This window comes from Amphiprion ocellaris, chromosome 23, assembly GCF_022539595.1.
Source record: "Amphiprion ocellaris isolate individual 3 ecotype Okinawa chromosome 23, ASM2253959v1, whole genome shotgun sequence".
NCBI lineage: Eukaryota > Metazoa > Chordata > Actinopteri > Pomacentridae > Amphiprion > Amphiprion ocellaris.
Genome location: NC_072788.1, coordinates 2,185,276 through 2,204,653, shown reverse-complemented (window position 1 = coordinate 2,204,653; position 19,378 = coordinate 2,185,276). Strand labels below are relative to the sequence as shown.

Sequence of the window (19,378 nt, the reverse complement as noted above, 5' to 3'; positions counted from 1 at the left end):
TTTCTTTTTTCCACCAAAAAATGTTCAAAAATTTCCCAAAAATGTTGAAAATGTGGACATCAGAAGTTTCACTGTGAAAATATATTTTTTCCACATTTTGAAACTTTAAAACGGGTCAGTTTTGACCTGTGGGACGACATGAGGGTTAAGACAACCATCAGGGGTTCAGTTCTACGTCCCGTCGTGGAACATGTTCCGTTGTACGCTCTAGTCTTTCCTGAGCTGTAGTCGTCTAGAATAAACACTCCTTTAGCGACGACAGACACCAAAGATGTCCAGGAACGGCGACAGATGATGTGTGGGAAGTGCAATCCATAAACACATTTGTGAGCTTTGTGGCACCAACAGGGTGGGAGAAAAAAAAAAACACAGAAGGCTCAGGAACACTCGGTGTTTTCGTCAGCTTTATTAATTAATTTTACTTGACATTAAAATCAGTTTCAACAGGACATGAGACGGGGAGATGAGAGGAGGTAGTTACATTACAATGTTTGTGGGATTATACCGATACCAGCTAAACAATCCATGAATGTGGTTAAGGTAGTGATGAGTGAGACGCCTCACAGGACTGCAGAACACCTCGTTAGAACGTTTTACAACCATCGAAACGGTGACAAATCAGAATCAGTAGTTCTGTGTTTTAGTGTTAGAAAACCAATAAATATTTAGTATCAAAAACAGTGTCGATCCCTTTTAAAGTAGCTCAGAAGGGAACAAATCTGAGTTCCACTTTACAACAAAGCTTGAAAAAATACTGTCAACACTTTGCTACAAACGCATGCTTTCAGCAAGTTATCACTTTAAACCATCAAAAGAAACATCATTTTTCCAATTCCAGATTTATTGACTATTTTTCATTCAGTGTTGTGTAAACTGATCAGATCTGCATCATAATACACAAAGTGAACGATAATCGTGGGGTACAAGTGCTAGGTTTGCTTTTCATTCAAGTAAGTGCATTAATGCTGTCTATGAAATATTGAAAATGTTTAAAAATGCCCATTTGAGCGTACGAAAACTTCTCTGATGCACATCCAATGAAAAATAGCTGCTTCCTTCGCCCATGTTCTGACTTTCCACCAGACTTCATTGAAGTTTTAGAGATGTCCCGCCAAAAACATTTAAGAACCACAGTGACGTGAAACAACAATGGGTGTAGAACTACATACGTTTTGTAGTCCCTTGAGTATACGGACTTTTTCTTTTTTAAAGATGGGAAAAACCTTGACAACTCTGATAAGAGCAAAAAAAATTACGGTTAATTTGTTGTGTGTGATGTGTTGTGATCAGGACTGCGTTTCCCTACATATCTTTCATAGACTTTTTCTATCCAAACCATGTTATTTTGAGAATCCTACAGTTTTATTTCAACTCTAATATACTGTCTGTACATAAAGTCATAGGTTGTTTTACTGGATAGTCCCAGTTCTGTACGAAATGCTGTTCAAAGTCTGGAACAAAAATATAAACGCAGCATGCAAATGGTCCAAAAGGTAGAAGTCTAATTTCTGACAGGTTCAGTTGTGCACAGAATGTCTTTGAAGGACTGATTAAACAGCGTGACCAGTGCTAACATATAGTACTTTAATAGGCCACCTTAAATGGAGCTTTATTCAAATGATAGCTTTAATGACAAGAGAACCAATGGACCGTTGGCTTGTTGGATGGTGCCAGGCACTTTGAATGTCCACAAATCCACCATTTATCATTTAAGAAATCATTTGAGACCAACGATCCACCATCGCCTATCATCATGTGTCACCACAAAAGCCCAGGACTGTTACATCTGGCTCGTCTAATTGCAAAACCATCGACTTGAAAGCTGGTCTGTGATCTCGCTGCCCACATCGAGGCCTTAATCTATCGTCAGAAAGTCATCAGCTCCGCTGGGAAACCGCTGCTGATTGTTGGACACTAGCAAGACAGACGACGGTTCTTTTCACAAGTGGATCTCTGGGCAGCGGAGTGATGGTCTGAGCAGGGATAAATCATGGACAAAGAACATGTCTGCATTTCATCAGTGGTATTTTCAAAGCTCAGTAATAGCCAGATCACATCCATGGTCATCTTGTTCCATTCGCCAACAATACTTGATGCTTCAACGAGGCCAGAACAAGTGTTGCTGAAAATGTTCTGGTCCTACCACAGCCTGTAGAATCTCCAGACATGTCCCCCATTGAACATCTGTTGGATGCTCGGGATGGACATGTTGGACAATGACATCTTGTCCATTGAAATTTACACCAACTTAACCGGGAACATGATGCAAATACTGGACAGACTGGTTATTTTATTCTACAACCCTTCTTGCGATTATTATTTCCAGTATCGTACATATTTGGTTGTTCCATGACATCCATTGTCTGGTAAAGATTTTGTCTGTTGGAACAACACCTAATTTCTGCGTTTATATTTTTGTTCAGTACATTTTGAATGGAACAGGGACTACTGTTTGTGATGGGATTGACGAGGGAACAATTACAGCAAAACGTAACTTCATCAAAGCATACTGCATGTGAGCACCTGCAGCTATTCTTTACATTAAAAAAGCCAAATATTTAAAGTCTACGTAAAAGCAGCCACAAAGGAATTTGAATAAGATAGATTTAAATCAGGATTTATCAATTATTTCAATGGACAGAAGCTTAAAAAACAGTGAGGTTTGATAGCAGAGCTCCCAGTGTAATGTTTAATCATAGTACATGGAATTAGTAGCACAAAGGGGCGCTACAAAGTGAAATTTCATCTCATCCATCAATCATTTATACTTAACCCTTTTAGTCCATTAGTTCAGTAAAAACCAGTGCCTCCAGGAATTATTCATAAATGTCCACGTTGCAGTTTGACAGCTGCTGAACAGGAACTAAAATAATCAGTTAGTGCAACAATAATTCCATTTAAGTCCACAGATAAATCAAACCACAATCCTGTGGGGTTTTTTGTGTGCGTGATTTTAATTGAAAACCAGTGAGTTCCTTTGTAACTTAGAGTCCTGCACGAGTGGTGGGAAGGTACACGAAGCAAGCACTTCTGTTTGACAACCTCAGTATACAGTCCTACATGATGGACGAAACAATGGGCCAATGTTTCCACAGTGAAAAATACGGATCTAATATCAAAATGATGTATCAAAACTCCTACAGTCTAAATGTAGCTATCAAAACTGCAGCCTGGCAATGATCTGCATGTAGTCCGTGTTCAACCGTCCTTTTCACAGTAGTCACACACAGTGTTTATATACAGAGCACTTCACGCATTAGTGCCTCGGAAAAAAGGTGCTGGTTCAGTGAAGGAAATGGTGCAGGTGATCGGTGTCGTCCTCCGAGTTCTCCCTGACAGTGTGTTCAGAGATGGAGCTGATGGGGGGGGAAAGACACGCCTTAAGAAATTGTTTTTATGTATCCTGTAAGCGATCTGAACCCCACTGAAAGACTTATCTTTACAAAAATGCTAAAATTACACCATTAAGACCAAAAAGACAGCATTTTCTCTGTCCTTGCACTAATTATTTTTGCCTGTAAAATGGAAAAAACTCACCAGATCTAGAGTTAAAACATGAGATTTCATTAAAAACATTTCATTTTATGTGCCTTGTTTAAAAATTAGCTAAAAATTAAGCATTTGCTCCAGTCACATTCTGTAAAGAAACAAAAAATTTTGCATTTCTCGGCACAACTGAGAAGCTAGTGGTGACTCCAATGTGACCAACGGTTACGTGACAATAATTCTGGGACTTTTTGGCTGAACTGCAGGCAGTGTTTTAAACGGAGCACATGGGAGACGAGTAGGGAAACCAATTAAAAACGGAAATAAAAAATGTAGAATATCTACAGCAGGTCCTCGGTTTATGACGCCCTCGACTTGCATCATTTGGTCATTACGTCGGAACTGATTACAGGCCAGTCCTCGGTTTACAACGTTCTCGATTTGCGTTGTTTCGCCGTTATGTCAGAACTGATAACAGGCCAATCCTCAGTTTAACATACGGTGTTTCGTTGTTACATCAGAACTGGTTCAGTGGAACTAGTTGACAAGCGGAGCGGATGAATACTGTATATACAAAAAAATCTAGAATATCTACAGGAGGTCCTTGGTTTACGACGTCCTCGACCTCCATTGTTTTGCCGTTACGTCGGAACTGATTATGGTGGGTCCTCGGTTTATGATGTACAGCGTTTCATCATTATGTTGGAACTGGTTCAATGGAACTAGTTGGCGAGCGAAGCGGACGAATACGTTGTCACGCAGCGAGCGGAGCGCATGAATACTGTATGTACAGTAGTCACACGGTGCTATAAGGCTTTGTTTACATTTACCGCCACATTGGATTATGCTACATTCTAACTTCATTGTGGCTCCCAAGCGTAAGTCAGACTCACAGTTTACATTTTCGCCGGTATTTTCCAACCGAGTTGTGTTTCAGTGTGAGCTAATAACTGTTTTTGTTACTGTAGTTGTACAAATATGTAAACTAATTGACATCATGATGTACGTAACGGCTTTGTTTACATTTTCACCAGAGTTCTGACTTACTGCGAAAATCAACTTACGTCCGTACGAATGAAATTCCGAAATAAGTCAGGGACCCCCTGTAGTCCTCTTTTTATCAGTAACACCAGCATGTAAATTTCAGGTTTTTTCAAATTATTGTAAATTAATAATCAAAGAAATTCAACTTTTGTACTTCTGTTGATTCTTTTTTATGGTTTACGGCAATATAACTACATCTTATTGCACTTTTTTGCATTCTCTGTTTCAACAGAACTATACGACTTTATACTGCAGTAAAAATGAGCCTACATTGAGTTGAAAAAAAGCAGGGTTCAGAGATTTAAAGCCAGCATTCAATCCCCCCAGTGTAATTTAATCAAAATAAAAGATTACCTGTTAGAGTGGAAATGCTGCTTCAGCATTAGGTAAAGAAACTGGAGAAGAGAGAACAGAGAGCAGAGTTCATTAAGAAGCCAAATCAAAATCGATAAACCATCACTTGACTAACCAGGCTCCAACACTCCTGTGGCTGACAGTTTTTAGACAGGACCAAAAAGGAGAGCGGATAATGGAGAAGTTAGCTCGGGAATGCTCAGAAAACAGTTTTGTGGGGAGGATCAGCAGACTAATCTAAAGGCTGGAGAGAGACGAGGATTACAAGAGATGGCAAAGAGAGGAGAGAGAGAGAAAGCTGGACAGACTCAGAGTACAGGCAGTGGAATAAAAGACCAACAAGAAAGAAAGGATTGTTTAGAGTCACATGTCTGCAAGGTTCATTAATGCAAACTGCTTCCACTCAGGAGGAGGATCAGTGACATGCAGTCACAGTGAAAAACAGCTTCCTGACTTGTAATGCGTTTAAATAGCTTGGTGTCCTGATTCAGGTACTGACTTAACACAGTATGTAAAGGCACCAGCACAGCAAACATAATACGAAAAACTGACTTCAGTTCTTAGAAGTGTGAGGAAAACGATCAAATGTGCTTAAATTCCACACTGACTGAAGAAACCATGCTGTCCTACTTATAGAGACTAACAGTGCATTCACATTACAGCAGAAAACAGGTTTAGTGCTTGATGTTAGCTGGAACAGCACACTTCAATTACTGTAGATTAGCTGTAGTACCTGGTTGTTACCTGGTAATAAAGGGGCACCATGACAAAGTCTTCTGTAACGCTTAATGACCTTTAAGCAGGACACCTAAACTAAAGGGGTCACTTAGAAATGTCCTTATTTTTGGAAGAAAAGCAGTTTTTTCAATAAAAATAACAGTAAATGAATGATAAATCCAGTGTAGACATTGTTAATGTGGTAAATGACTATTCTAGCTGGAAATTTTTAATGAAATATCTCCATAGGGGTACAGAGGAACATTTCCAGCAACCATCACTTCTGTGTTCTAATGCTACATTGTGTTAGCTAATGGTGTTGAAAGGCTCATTGATGATTAGAAAACCCTTGTGCAGTTATGTTAGCACATGGATAAAAGTGTGAGTTTTCATAGAAAACAATAACTTGACCCCAAACTTTTGAACAGTAGTGTAGGTCAACTTTAACTCATTTAGAGCAACTTTAGCTAATATAGAGCAACTATAGCTAATATACAGCAACTTAAGCTAATATAGAGCAACTTCAATATAGAGCAACTTTAACTCCTTTAGTACAACTTTAACTAATATAGAACAAATTTAATATAGAGCAATTTTAACTAATAATATCAACTTTTGCTAACAAAAGGCTCATTGACGATTAGACAACCCTTGTGCAGTTATGTTAGCACATGAATAAAAGTGCGAGTTTTCATGGAAAACATGAAATTGCCTGGGTGACCCCAAACTTTTGAACAGTAGTGTATGTTAAATCAAGCCAAAACTAACAGGAATAGCATTTCTGTACCCCAGTGGCATACATTAAGGCCGTCTTAGCAGCAGATATCGTGTATCAGCAACTTAAAATAGCAATTTATTAAGAATATTGTTAACATATGACAACTATTAGACACAAACAAAGGATTGAGCTTCGGTTTGTGCCGATACCAATCAAAAATTGCTTTGATCTGCCCCAATTGTAGCATCAACAATCACTGGTGATGGTGAGTCTGAAATGCACCTGAAATGAGTTGCCCATGGTTGGACTGATAAGGTAGAGTTCCACTTTAAGATCCTGTACATTTGGGGTGAATGACTTGAACTGTGGTGGTGGAAACTTGAATTTTGTTTTGATATAGTTCAGGAGATTCATCGCCTGTTGCATGTGGTGCTTAACGTGTCTACAGAACAGGACTTTACGGGAACATGACAGGCATTGGAGAAGCACTTTGAGGCCATGTACCACTGCATGAAGAGAGTACTTTGATGGGGATGGCGGCCAAATTTAAATCAGGTATGGATTTAGACTTTTATGGGCACAGTCTCTGAACTTTTCGATCAACCATATTTGTCACGGTTAAGGCAGTACATACTTTGTAAGGGCTCCTGTAGTACTGAAAGGAACCACAACAAGTATGTGATTTGGAACGTAGGGATAGCGGCCCACGGCTAACAACATTAGCATTGTAGCTATGGTGGCACAGTTTAACACAGCTCCACATACTGTTGAAGTGAAAAATGGTTCCGTGTTGTTTCTGCTGTAATGTGAACTCACACTGTCTTACTCCTCAGCTTCAGCACATGTTAGCTCACTGTTCACTTATCTCTTAGGATTGTGTGCTAACTACTAGCTCTAATTAGCTAACACATCCGGAGACTACAATAACAAGAAATGCTGCATGGAGCAAGCCAGGTTTAATTTGTAGTTTAACTTAACATCAAGTATGGAGTCAGGATTGTATCACCCAATAGCCTATTTAGTGTTTAATTAGAACCACTTAATCATCTACATATTTATCTACAGTTGCATGCAAAATGATTCAACCCCTTATGAGGCTGTATCTTCAGCTATGAGGCTGTATTTTCAGCTCCTATGAGGCTGTATTTTCAGCTCCTATGAGGCTGTATCTTCAGCTATGAGGCTGTATTTTCAGCTCCTATGAGGCTGTATCTTCAGCTATGAGGCTGTATCTTCAGGTATGAGGCTGTATCTTCAGCTATGAGGCTGTATCTTCAGCTCCTATGAGACTGTATCTTCAGCTCCTATGAGGCTTTATCTTCAGCTATGAGGCTGTATCTTCAGCTATGAGACTGTATCTTCAGCTCCTATGAGACTGTATCTTCAGCTCCTATGAGGCTTTATCTTCAGCTATGAGGCTGTATCTTCAGCTATGAGACTGTATCTTCAGCTCCTATGAGGCTGTATCTTCAACTCCTATGAGGCTGCATCTTCAGCAGCCTTTAGCTCCAATGACCTGCTGTAGACGGAGGTTTCGTCTCTAACAAGCTTCTGGCAGCTCCTTGGGAATTTTATCCCATTCCTCGTGGGCAATGGTCTCCAGCTCAGCGATGTTCTCAGGTCTACGTGCTGCAGCACCTTTCTTCAGATCCACCACAGCTTCTCCATTGGGTTTAAGTCTGGAGGTTGTGATGACCACTCTAGAACCTTCCAGGGTTTCTTCTCTAACGAGCCTTTGTTGGTTCTGATGTGTGTTTGGGATCATTGTCTTGCTGGAACGTCCAATTACGTCCAAGCTTCAACTTTTTGACGGACTGAGTGACGTTCTTGTCCAGAATATTCTGGTACTTGCCTGAATCCATGGTGCCTTCAATACGTTGGAGATTCGGGTTCCATTAGAAGCAGAACATCCCATAGCATCCCAGATCCACCACCATGCTCCACAGTAGGCAGGATGTTCTTCTCCCCCCTGACATTCCTCTGATCCATTGGACCAAAGAGCTCTAGTTTGGTCTCATCAGTCCATAGAACCGTCTCCCAGAACTTCTGTGGCTTTAATAGGTTGGTTCTAGCAGACTGGAGACCATTTTTCTTGTGGTGTGTCTTCAGCAGCGTTGTCAGTCTAGGGGATCTGGCATTAAGCCCTTCAGCATGGAGTGTGTCCACAAAAATATCACTTCCTCTTCAGCCAAATCTTCCTGCAGGTCCTTCACAGTAAGCCTAGGGTTCTAGTCCATCTGTCTCCAGGAATCTTGATGTTCTTGCCGACAGCCTCTTTTCTTCGACCATGACCATGTAGTGTAGCCACGGCACCAGCAGCTCTGAACTTACCAATGATGCTTCCAACAGTGTCTGGGAACATTGAAGAGCTTGGAGATCTTCTTGGACCCATTTCCTTTCTTGTGCAAAGCAACTGTCTCCTCTGTAAACTTCAGGGACATCTCTCTGTCTGAACCATGACGCTTGCTAGAGGCGTACGGGGAGTATGGACACAAAGTGGACCGATTGTATAGACATGAGTATTACTCAGTGTTTAGCATGTGTCACTGTTGAATTCACCTCAAAATGTAGACATACAGGTGGACGGCATTTGAGTTGTACAGCAATTATTTGTATTTAGGGGGTTGAATAATTTTGCAACCTGCTTTTTGTAAAAAAGTACAAATTTTGGATGGACTATGAATAAAATTTTGGTTTTTGCTTTGGTTTTATATTTCAATAAACTAACTGTTCACCTCTTATATGATTTAGTCACCTGCAGTTATAATGTTGCTCATTTTGCCAGAATGTGAAAAATGTCAGGGAGGTTGAATAATGTTGCATGCAACTGTACATAGGAATTTCTTTAAAAGCATTTCATTAGTGGATCTAATTAAACACTGGCATATTAAAGAAAGACTCCAGCAGCATGATCCTGCTTCCACACGACACTGTAAAGGTGCTACCCAGCGACTCCACGTTTCCAGATTGGGCCCTGGCATGGAACACAACACAACACAACACCAAACAGAGACAAAACAAATGACCAAATGGATCCGTCACACCCACCGGCTACAAACACACACACAGTATGTGCGTCTCATGAGTAGTAAGCCGATGCTTTCTTGCTGGAGTGTGGTGGGAGTCGACGCATGGACAGAGGGGGGGGCACCCTGATGGAGCATGGAGGAGGAAGAATGAGGTGTGAGGTGAGTTCTGGCATTGTGATGGTAAAGCTCAATACCCTTTTTCCCTTTTTTATTCCCCTCAGATGACTACGGCTAGAACAAAAACATCTTTTTCAACAAGGAAAAGCTGAACCTAACATCGTCTTCAGCAGCTTAATGTGTGTTTAGGATTACTTTTCATTAGATTCTCTATGTACAAACCTCAGATCAAGCATTTTTTAGAGTCAAATGTAATTCAGAATATGGCTATGCTGCTTTCAAAAATAAATAATAATATGTATATTCATGAAGTTATTACTTTAGGATTGCCCTCTAGGATTAGGATTACTTTATGATTAACCCTCTGAACCTCAAAACAAACCGGCGGGTTAGAAAGGTACATCATTTAGAGAGAAAAGAAATCACCAAAATTAATTTCAAAATCACTTATCAGAGCAAGAAGCTGTAAAAATGTGTTTGTAAAAGCTGGAAATAGTTGGACTTTCAACTTGTCAGTGGTTCTTGAACTCATGTGATCTGCAGCTCTGTCTGGAAAAATTAGCCAAATTTTCAAAAAAAAGATTGCAATATTTCATCAAAATCGCCTTATTCTCGATATATATATATATATATATATATATATATATATATATATATATATATATATATATATATATATATTTAAAAATTATGCTCTGAACAGGTTCTGTAAGGAAAAAAGTGATAAAAAATTTTTACACTATTTTGAACTGCAGGTTGTGTTTATACCGAGCAAGCATGGAAACAAGTTAGAAGTATAAATAATAAAATATCTAGACTATGTAGAGCCGCCGTTTTTTTCCCAGTATTGAAAACACCTGTGAGAAAACTAAGTAAAATAACTAGCCAAAGAAATTTTACTGTCTTTTTTGATGATTTATGGCATTATAACTTCACATTCTCCCTATTTTTAATCATAGTTGGGTTCAGAGGGTTAAATAAGTCCAACTGCATCAATGGGATCAGTAATTACTCACATTACCTCTATAGTTGTACTTTCAATCAAACTAGAGTTATTATGTACTTCATACATATAAGACAACACAAAACCGTGGGCTTCAAAGGGAAAAAAGTTTGTATGAACATGAGACCCTGAATGAAGCAAGTTGAGGGAATTTTCTCACCAGCTCGCCCGCACAGCCTCGATGTCGCTCACTAAGTTTTGGGCCAAACAAATTCCAAAAATCTGTGATGTAAGAGAAAAAACCCCCACAAATTAGCATAAAAACAAGAAATATGACCATATTTTTCCTCTCTCACATGAACAGAACCGACCTGCAGAAGTGCAACTCCTATGAAGATCCCAGCCACTAAGGTGAGGTTGTCCTGCAGCCACTTCTCAAACTGCGGCACACAGCCTTTCACATTGATGTAGTCCTTCTGCTCCGAGTCCTGACAAACCACAGAACCATAAAATAACCATTTATTAACATATTAAACCCCAACTCTTCATTGGCACCCTGCAGGTTCAAGGTGGAAATACTCTGGTGTAGTGCAGATTTCACACATTAGACGTCTTCTAGCAGATAAAAACACCACATGGACGTGCTAGCGAGACGGAAAACTGGATTTTCATTGGAGAACAGTTGTAATGGAAGAAAATGAAGAATTACAGTGAGGGAGTCAAGGAAATGCAGGTTACTCACTGGTTTAGCTCGAATGTCATAGCCACACTGAGTGTTTATTACATCCTCCTGGAGACAAAATGGATAAAATCAGTGTTAAGAAATGAACAGCTATTGAAATATGGCTTTTTCTTTACAATTATAACGACAATGAGTTTAGCCATGCAAAAGACGAAATGAGGCTGAGTACTAAAATGAGGAGGATTTGTCAGATAAAAACATGAACATTTGTGCCAAATTTTGAGTCGATTCATCCAGTAGATGGTTACTAGACACTTGAAATCATAGATCTGCCCATGGAACCAACTGAAAAGTCGTACCGCTGGGTCTTTGGTGCAGCAGGAGAAGGGAACGCCACATTTTTCCCGGCTAGGATTCCCGTCAGTGCAGTTGAAATAAATGTTTAGGTTCCAATCGTCTGCTCCAAAAGCGCCGCAGCACTCCCACTGAAGTCAGACAGAAGAGAAAACATGCCAAAGACTGCTGTTGATTTGTGAATAAGATTGTTCTATAAGGAGTTATTTAACCTCAACCAGACCATGAAACGTCAATGTTCTAATAGAGTCAATCATGACATTACTGGATGTAGACTTGTTTTTTACCAAATCTTGAAATAACAATCAGTAAAAAGCCAAATTATATAAAAGTTTTACACGTTTCTAACACACAATTACACATTTTAGATAAACATTTGACATATACAGTCGTCCTTCACCATATTGCGGTTCTTTTAAATTGTATATATCTAATTTTGTTCAGTAAGTGGCTCAAGAACGGGACCCCCAGATGCTTCGTTCGTTGCAGTTCTCAAATACAATCGAGGGTGGCATGTCGGTTTATAAAAACCTTCTCACCCGGAAGAAAAAGCAGCACCAGCAACTCCTCTTAACTATGTTCCTCATTAGGAAAAAGACACCAGTTACGCCTTTAGGGACAACAGAAGTTACGGACAATGGGGGGAAATTCTGCACCACCTGATGGAAGAGCTGTAATGCTCTTCTTGGCTACTGCACAGCTAATTCATCATCATTCGAGTTGTAGTATATTAAATGGTGAGTACTCATATAGGATTGTGAAAATTACGGAGGTTTAAGAGCATCGAAAGTGTTTAAGAGCATAGAAAGAGTTTAGAAGAGTGTGGGAAATGTTAAGAGTGTGGGAAACTTTTCTAAGAGTGTGGGGAGGGTTTATAAAGCCTTAAAATTAGGGTTGGACCCAAATATCCAGATATTCGGTCGTTGTGGTATCCCAATATTAATTTTGAGATCCGAACACTCGGAGTTTCTTTGCAGATTTTCGCCTATCGGTGGGTTTCTGGAACCTAACTATCACGATAGATGGGGGACCACTGTACATCTGTGTTCAGCCTCAATACACTAAAGAAGACTGAAATATGGCTGAACTCACGTATTCCTGAGTGAAATCGATGAGGTTCTGTAGATCGATGTCGTCCCGATAGGCCCGGATATTGTTGTTGATGAACAGGTTGAGCTGGTCTTTGATCCAGTCCTTGAAGACAAATGCCAGGACCCCCGTCGTCAGCTCCAAGAAAAAGATGATCCCCAGAAACACTGAGAACTGTGGTGGGAGACATAAATGAGACATTAGCAGCCCTTAAAATGTTCTGATTCTTCATCGTAGCCGTCTCCAGACTGGAACTTACAAACTTGAGCAGAAACGTGTTTTCCCGCAGCGCTCCGATGCATCCGGCGAAGCCCAGGATGAACATGACCCCCCCGACCACCATGAAGAGCCAGACGGGGTCGAGACCCCCCAGATCTGTGATGGATGAGATGTTGGACAGAACCCCCTGCAGAAGAGGAACACATCGAGTCACTGAGGCGGCAGCTGCGACTCTTCAGGACGGAACATGTTTGACTAAAAGGGTCACAGTGACTTCAAAAAGCCTGGAACTGGAATGAACTCAGAGGGAGCCAGATTTGTTGCAGATATCTTACATTTTTGGAACTATTTATATTTAGAAGACATTTGCACTGGACACCTTTGGGCAGAAGAATTAGCTCAGTGAGATGTTTAGCCTAAATATGGGCGCAGATGTGGTAATATTTGTTCATGGTCAGCTTCAATACCTAGATTTCCTTTATAGGTTTGTCTCCACACTTAATTTTAAATATTATATAAACACTTTTACAGAACAAAATCTGAAAATTTTAAATTTAAAGCCGTCTTATTTTACTTTTGGCCACTAGAGGGCAGCAAAAACACATTACTTGACTGTTTCCAAGAGCAGCGTTTGTAATTTGTAAATAGAGCTGCAATAATTAACTGATTAATCGATTAGTTGTCAACTTCAGTATTCTCTAACTATTTTGATAATCAAAAATAAAGTCTAAGTTCTCTAATTTTAGCTGCTTAAACTTGAATATTTTCTGTTTTTTTTACTCTTGTATGACAGTAAACAGGATATCTTTGCAGTGTGGACAAAAGAATTATGAGGACGTCATCTTTGGGTTTGAGGAATGCTGTTTCACGATTTTATGACATTTTAACGATCAAACAACCAAGAAAATAGTTGACACATCGTTAGACAAAGAATTATTATGAATGAATTGTTAGTTGCAGCCCTGTTTGTAAAGAATTTTGTCTCCAAACCACATATTTGCTTTCCTTCTGGCTCTGTTTTGGTGTCCACCGAGCTCTTTAACTGCTAGACTTTACATTATATTCACTACTGACTTTGGTCTATCTGCTATTAGAACACAGTGGGTCCATCAAAGCCTGTTGTTGGAAATGAAAACTGATTTTGTGGGTTGTAAAAGGACCAAAGATGTCTTGATTTTGAGGGTTCACCAGCAGAAGCAGGAGGAAGAAAACTATATTAATAAATTAAACATTAACTCAGGAACTGGGTTGGAAAGACATGGGAATTATGTTGTTCTTACTGGACAAAATTTGACTTAAACAGAATAAATTCAACGTAACTTTGTATTTGTCTGATTATGAATAATAATGTGTGTTTACTCACCTTCTCACTCCAGGCCCACAGTCCAATTCCAACTAAGGCCATCCCCAGCAGCTGCAAAACACCAGTCAGATCTTATCAGTGAGTAAATGTACAGATGCAGAAAGACGTGATGGCAATCTGTCACAGCTTTATTCAATGACAATACACAAAGGTTTTCCCTGAAAACTCCTTTGTGATGAGAGATCAGTCATCAGATACGTTCTTATCTCATGGTAGCATCTATTTAAAGACAGTAAACCTGCTTCTTACAGTAAATCTTGAACAGCAAAGCCCTGGAAATGTACAGATTAAATGATTTATCAGTGGATAGAGTAGATATGAGAGGAAGATTAATTGGAAAAATACAACAACTTTGGGGAAAAATCTGTAATTTAATTTGTAAATTAGTTTTAAATAATTTAAACCACAATAATGTTGGACAGTTACATTTTGCGATGCTTTTATTGAGCTAAAATACAAGCTTATCATCATTTCTGCAATTCATTATCTTCTAAAACTAAAACACATTCATTAGTAATTTAATTACTACGCCTTAACTGCACATTATATTTAGTTATAACGCACGGAGAGATTATTTATTAAAGTTCCCGCAAAATTTGCAATGATAACACCATGAATTCTGTTGTTTTCTCAATCGCTAAAAGCTGGCATCGAACCGATTTTTCTCTAAATAGGATCGTAATTTACTGAATGAACATTGCGCTGTATTCAGAAAGTCTTAAAACTATCATTTGAGGCAATATACTTGTTAGAAAAATGTTTACTGAGATAACAGATTAAGTGAGAATTAGAGTCATCTTCTCATAGATTTTTACTTTTTTGCAACCAGAGGAGTTGCCCCCTGCTGGCTGTTAGAAAGAATCCAGGTTTAAAGCATATCTAAGTTCTAAGATTACATCTATCTTTATTATACAATCTTTTGTAAACAATAAAAAAAATGTCTTAGCGTTTATTGACAGCTGAAGAGAGACAGAAAACAAGAACGTAAAGAGCAATATGCAGTAAACTAGCAACGTTATGTGCTTTGTGATTATTTATTAATGCTGCCGCAAAATTTGCAACGACAATAACATAAATTCTATTGTTTTTCTTTAAATGGGGCCATAATTTACACAAAGAACATCATGTTATATTCATAAAGTCGTAAAACTGGCATTTGGGACCAAAAACTCATTAGCAGCAACGTATAATTAATTAGTAATTTAACTACTACCCCTTAACTGCACGTTATATCTAGTTATAATGCACTGGGAGGGAGATTATTTATTAATGTTGCAATGACTATAACATGAATTCTGTTATTTCGAAGTCGCCCTGAGCTGGACTCGAACTCGCGCCACACGGCCAGGTTCTACCACCTGCACATTTAGGTCAAGTACACGATAAAACTTTCACTTTTTATAACATTTTCCGCCATGTCTCCATCAATCCTAGAGTTTAGTTTGATTTTAGGTGATAAAAACATAACAATAAGGCTGTTGCCGTCCAGTTATGAATGTGTCAGCTGCTCTGAGCTATCATTAGTTGTCCACAAAAAGCCGATTAGCCGCGCGTTGTGAGCCGCAGCTGCTTCTATGCGGACATAACTGGACCGAAAACGGCCGCCCGACGACCCACCGACGAACCGAACCGAACCGACCCCCAGGAACTTAACGGGTCGGGTGTGAGGATGATGATCGGGGCCTTCCTCTCTATCGGAGACCATAAAACCCCCCAACAGTAGCTCACCCAGAAGAGGATGTTGAAGCCGAAGATGAAGTATTTGATGCAGCAGCTGACTTCGTTGCCTTTGTAGTGATTCCCCGACATGTCTGCGCATCGTCCGCGGCCCGCTGAGGAGGAGGAAACTCGGCCTGCTTCACAGGCTTTGTGCTGAGCGGCAGGGAACAGGTTCAGCGCTCCGGGGATGCATTTCACTTCGTCCCGCTCCGACGGCTCGCTGCTCAGATCCGCACCGGCGCCATGACGGTGGAGCGACGGACCGGACGAGCTCGAACGCACCGCGGCGAGAAAACCAGAAAGTTAAGCCGAAAAAGTGAAGAGAAATGTAAAAACCGTCATCCGCTTTTCTGGTAGAAATTATTCCGACTGGAGGCGGCGACGCTGCTGCGGATGGGCGTCAGTGATTGGTGGAGCGACAGTTGAAGGACACGGGCGAGAACCAATCATGTCAGAGGACCGCTGAGGCCCTTCCGGTGTCTTTATAGCAACAATAAACGTTAAAGCAATAACATGATCATAAAAATGTTATTAATAGTAGCAATAATAATAATAATGCGTCATTTTAACAGGCCTTCAACCAAACTATGTACAATTATCTGGGCGTTAAAATATTTTTTCTTAATTTGCAATAATGCGTCATATTAAAGACGTATTCAACGTTTTTTTAACAGCATTTAACCCTCGTGTCGTCCTGGGGGTCAAAATTGACCTCTTTTAAAGTTTGAAAATGTGGAAAAATTATATATTTTCACAGTGAAACTTCTGATGTCCACATTTTGAACATTTTTGGGAAATCTCTGAACATTTTTTGGTGGAAAAAAGAAATGTTAAAAATGTTTCTTAAGAACATTCACAAAAAAATCAACCAAAATCCAGCGAATTTCGCTGTCAACTACATATTTGTATATTTTGTTTTTAAAGTTTTGATTTATATTTTTCTGTTTAATTATTATCTGTATCTGTAATATAATTCTAATGGGAAATTCTTTAATTTTTAAGTTATAAATCTTATTTTTTGCCTGACAATGTACGAATTTGTCTCACATATGCAACAGTTTTTTTATTTAGATCCTTGTTAAAGTCGTTATAAAGTCCCTACCATTTTATAAAATTGTTGAAATTACAAAAGACATATTATAAATATTTACAGATCCACTGCTAGTGAGGCACAATAATAATTTGTAATGTGCATGAAGCAAATCTTCAAACCCAGCACTGATGTCTATAACAGCATTCATAAGATAATGATAGTAATAATTAGCATCAATTATAAAACATTTAGGAATAATTTAATTTTATTCCATGTGGTGATAAAGGGTCTCCCCTTTTATGTTGAGATTTGGCTCTGTGTCAATGAGATCATGTAGAAATAAATTAATGACTCACTGTGGCCACTAGAGGTCAGTCACCTGTCGTGATTATTAGAATAGAACTTCACGTGCGTCCAACCTTCAGCCTCCTTTAAGAGCAAAACCAGCCTAAAGAAGGCCAGACTTTTTCTAAACTACGGAAGAATGTTCTTTCACTGTAAAAACAACAAACTTCCGAAGAAAGTTGGCACTTACAAAAGTCCCTAACCGGGAATCACTGGGACAGATAAGGGACTAATTATTTACCACATTCATCTATATTGCTCTGCTTTCTTTCCTCTGTGGCTTTTTTTTTTTTTTTTTTTTTTGCTTTCAATTTGTATTTATTTTCAATTCTGTTGTAATATTGTCTTCCTCATAATTCTCTTTTTTGCTAGACTGTAAAATCATTTCTAAAAACTAAATTTTAAAAGGTGCCATATAAATAAAGTTATTATTTTTAATATTTTTGTTGTTGTTGTTTTTATTCCTGCTATCACAGCTATTGTTTTATCATTGGTATTACTGTTGTAGTGTACTATCACTACTACTAGTAGTAGTCACATTGCTATTACTGCCACCAATACTACCAATAGTAGTTATAAAGCCTAACTCATGTATATCCAGATTACCATCTATGTTCTTCCTCCAAACCCATTTTATGATTGGGATTACAGGCAGTTCTTTAGGACTGCTCTCAAATAATTGAAATGTTACTAAACAAGGTTATACTTATCAAATTAAATAGCTCTGGTCTCCAGCATATTGGCGAATTCGGTTCTTTGTACTTAATTTATTAGCATGATTTCTTTTTAATATGTTGTGTACAGACTTAATTACTTCTCTGTCTACTTTTCTTACTCCATGTAGGTTTCCCAGAGACTATGGGTTGAGGAGGAATTGGAAGTTTGTCGGCTTAGACCTGGTGTCATTCCATCAGTGTTAAACTTCCCGGCTCATCTTGGAAGAGTACGTGCCAGAAAGATCACGACAAGGCAGCCTTGAGATCTTAGGCAGCGTCTCCCTCAGGTGGGTGTCGATGGTGTTCACAGTCAGGTCTGTGGTAATCCTGTCAATAAACAAAACAGAAAAAAATCTAGATTATAAATCAACATGTAACCAAAGCACTCTGTGTATAACGCCATAGTATAGGATGTAGTTCAGAAAATGTCAAAGTATAGTATGCTTTACTCAAGAATAACATAGTATGGCCTGTAGTTCATAGTACAGCATGTTGGCAAGAAAAAAAAACAAAACATAGATTATTATGTGGTTCAAAAAGCGCAAAATGATAGGATGTTGCCTAAAATTGTCATGTATGATGTGTGGTTCAAAAAATGTCATAGTGCAGTATATTGTCAAAATAGTATGTAATTCAAGAAAACATCAGAGTATAATATGTCATCTAAAAAATGCCATAGAATAATAATTTCATTGCACAAGTAAAAGCATAGTAACTTTTAAAACTGTTCGAATTCTTATATGTTGCAAGAAAAACCCAAAAAAAAGTCACAGTAATATGTCAATTAAAAAAGCCTATAGTATAGCGTGTCGCCCAACAAACATCATAGTATAGCATGTCGCTCTAAAAACGTCACAGTATAGCCTTTATTCCACAGCTGTCAGTAGGTGAGGAGCAACACAAAAACAGTCCAAACGCTGGTTTCCAGAGGGTTAGACGAGAATTTATTTGAAAGAGTAAGTTTACAACAACACAACATGTGAGGGGGTTAAAAACAAATGGGTGTTAGTAAAATAAAATAAATCAACAGAACTAAAAGTGAACTTCACATTGACATTGATGGGCATTCCAACCAGGAACAAAGTCAAAGATAATCAATATGAAAAAAAACTCTTCCTGTTCACCTCTTAAAACCCAAAAACACACCGCAGTAGCACCCTAAACTAAAACTACCAATGGGTTCCCTGTTTTCCTTTGTGAACAATTCAAAGGTCTCTCTCTATCTCCCCACACATCCACCAACCACTGGAACACATCTCCAAAGTTCTGCTGGACCAGCTCAGCTTCCCCTCAGAAGAAGTGCCACCACCTGCCAGATGAAGGAGTCTTTTGAGAGGCAGCTGGCATCGTGATTGGACTGTACTTTGGTCTGTTCCAATCCAGCTTCAGCTCCAGAGACGGCAGGCGGGACGAGTCAACGGAGGCCGGGTGGACGAAGGCATGAAGCTGA

At 39.1% G+C, this 19,378-nt stretch overlaps 1 protein-coding gene across 3 annotated transcripts; it reads right to left on the bottom strand.

The window, feature by feature from the left end:
* Window positions 1–386: 386 nt before the first annotated feature.
* Window positions 387–18,068, bottom strand: tspan5a (tetraspanin 5a). 3 transcript variants are annotated; one of them, XM_055007511.1, is made up of 11 exons: window positions 18,048–18,068; window positions 14,116–14,166; window positions 12,793–12,939; window positions 12,537–12,707; window positions 11,450–11,575; window positions 11,151–11,198; window positions 10,780–10,896; window positions 10,629–10,690; window positions 9,368–9,471; window positions 4,885–4,925; window positions 387–3,356 (listed from the first exon to the last, which is right to left on the bottom strand). In XM_055007511.1, the coding sequence occupies exons 2-9, from the start codon at window positions 14,155–14,157 to the stop codon at window positions 9,399–9,401; spliced, it is 786 nt and encodes a 261-aa protein (XP_054863486.1). In that variant the 5' UTR covers window positions 14,158–14,166; window positions 18,048–18,068; the 3' UTR covers window positions 387–3,356; window positions 4,885–4,925; window positions 9,368–9,398. The 3 variants fall into 3 exon arrangements, with proteins under 3 accessions (XP_054863486.1, XP_023149414.1, XP_023149415.1); XM_023293646.3 differs by lacking the exon at window positions 18,048–18,068 and adding an exon at window positions 15,844–16,240; XM_023293647.3 differs by lacking the exons at window positions 9,368–9,471; window positions 18,048–18,068 and adding an exon at window positions 15,844–16,239.
* Window positions 18,069–19,378: the final 1,310 nt, after the last annotated feature.

Bases quoted from the DNA above. Each gene is read 5' to 3' on its own strand.
- tspan5a (XM_023293646.3), bottom strand. From the start codon at position 15,924: ATGTCGGGGAATCACTACAAAGGCAACGAAGTCAGCTGCTGCATCAAA. The intron at 12,940-14,115 runs GTGAGTAAACAC...CCTCTTCTGCAG, and splicing joins TGTGGGCCTGGAGTGAGAAG to GGGGTTCTGTCCAACATCTC. The intron at 10,691-10,779 runs GTCGGTTCTGTT...CTTACATCACAG, and splicing joins TAGGAGTTGCACTTCTGCAG to ATTTTTGGAATTTGTTTGGC.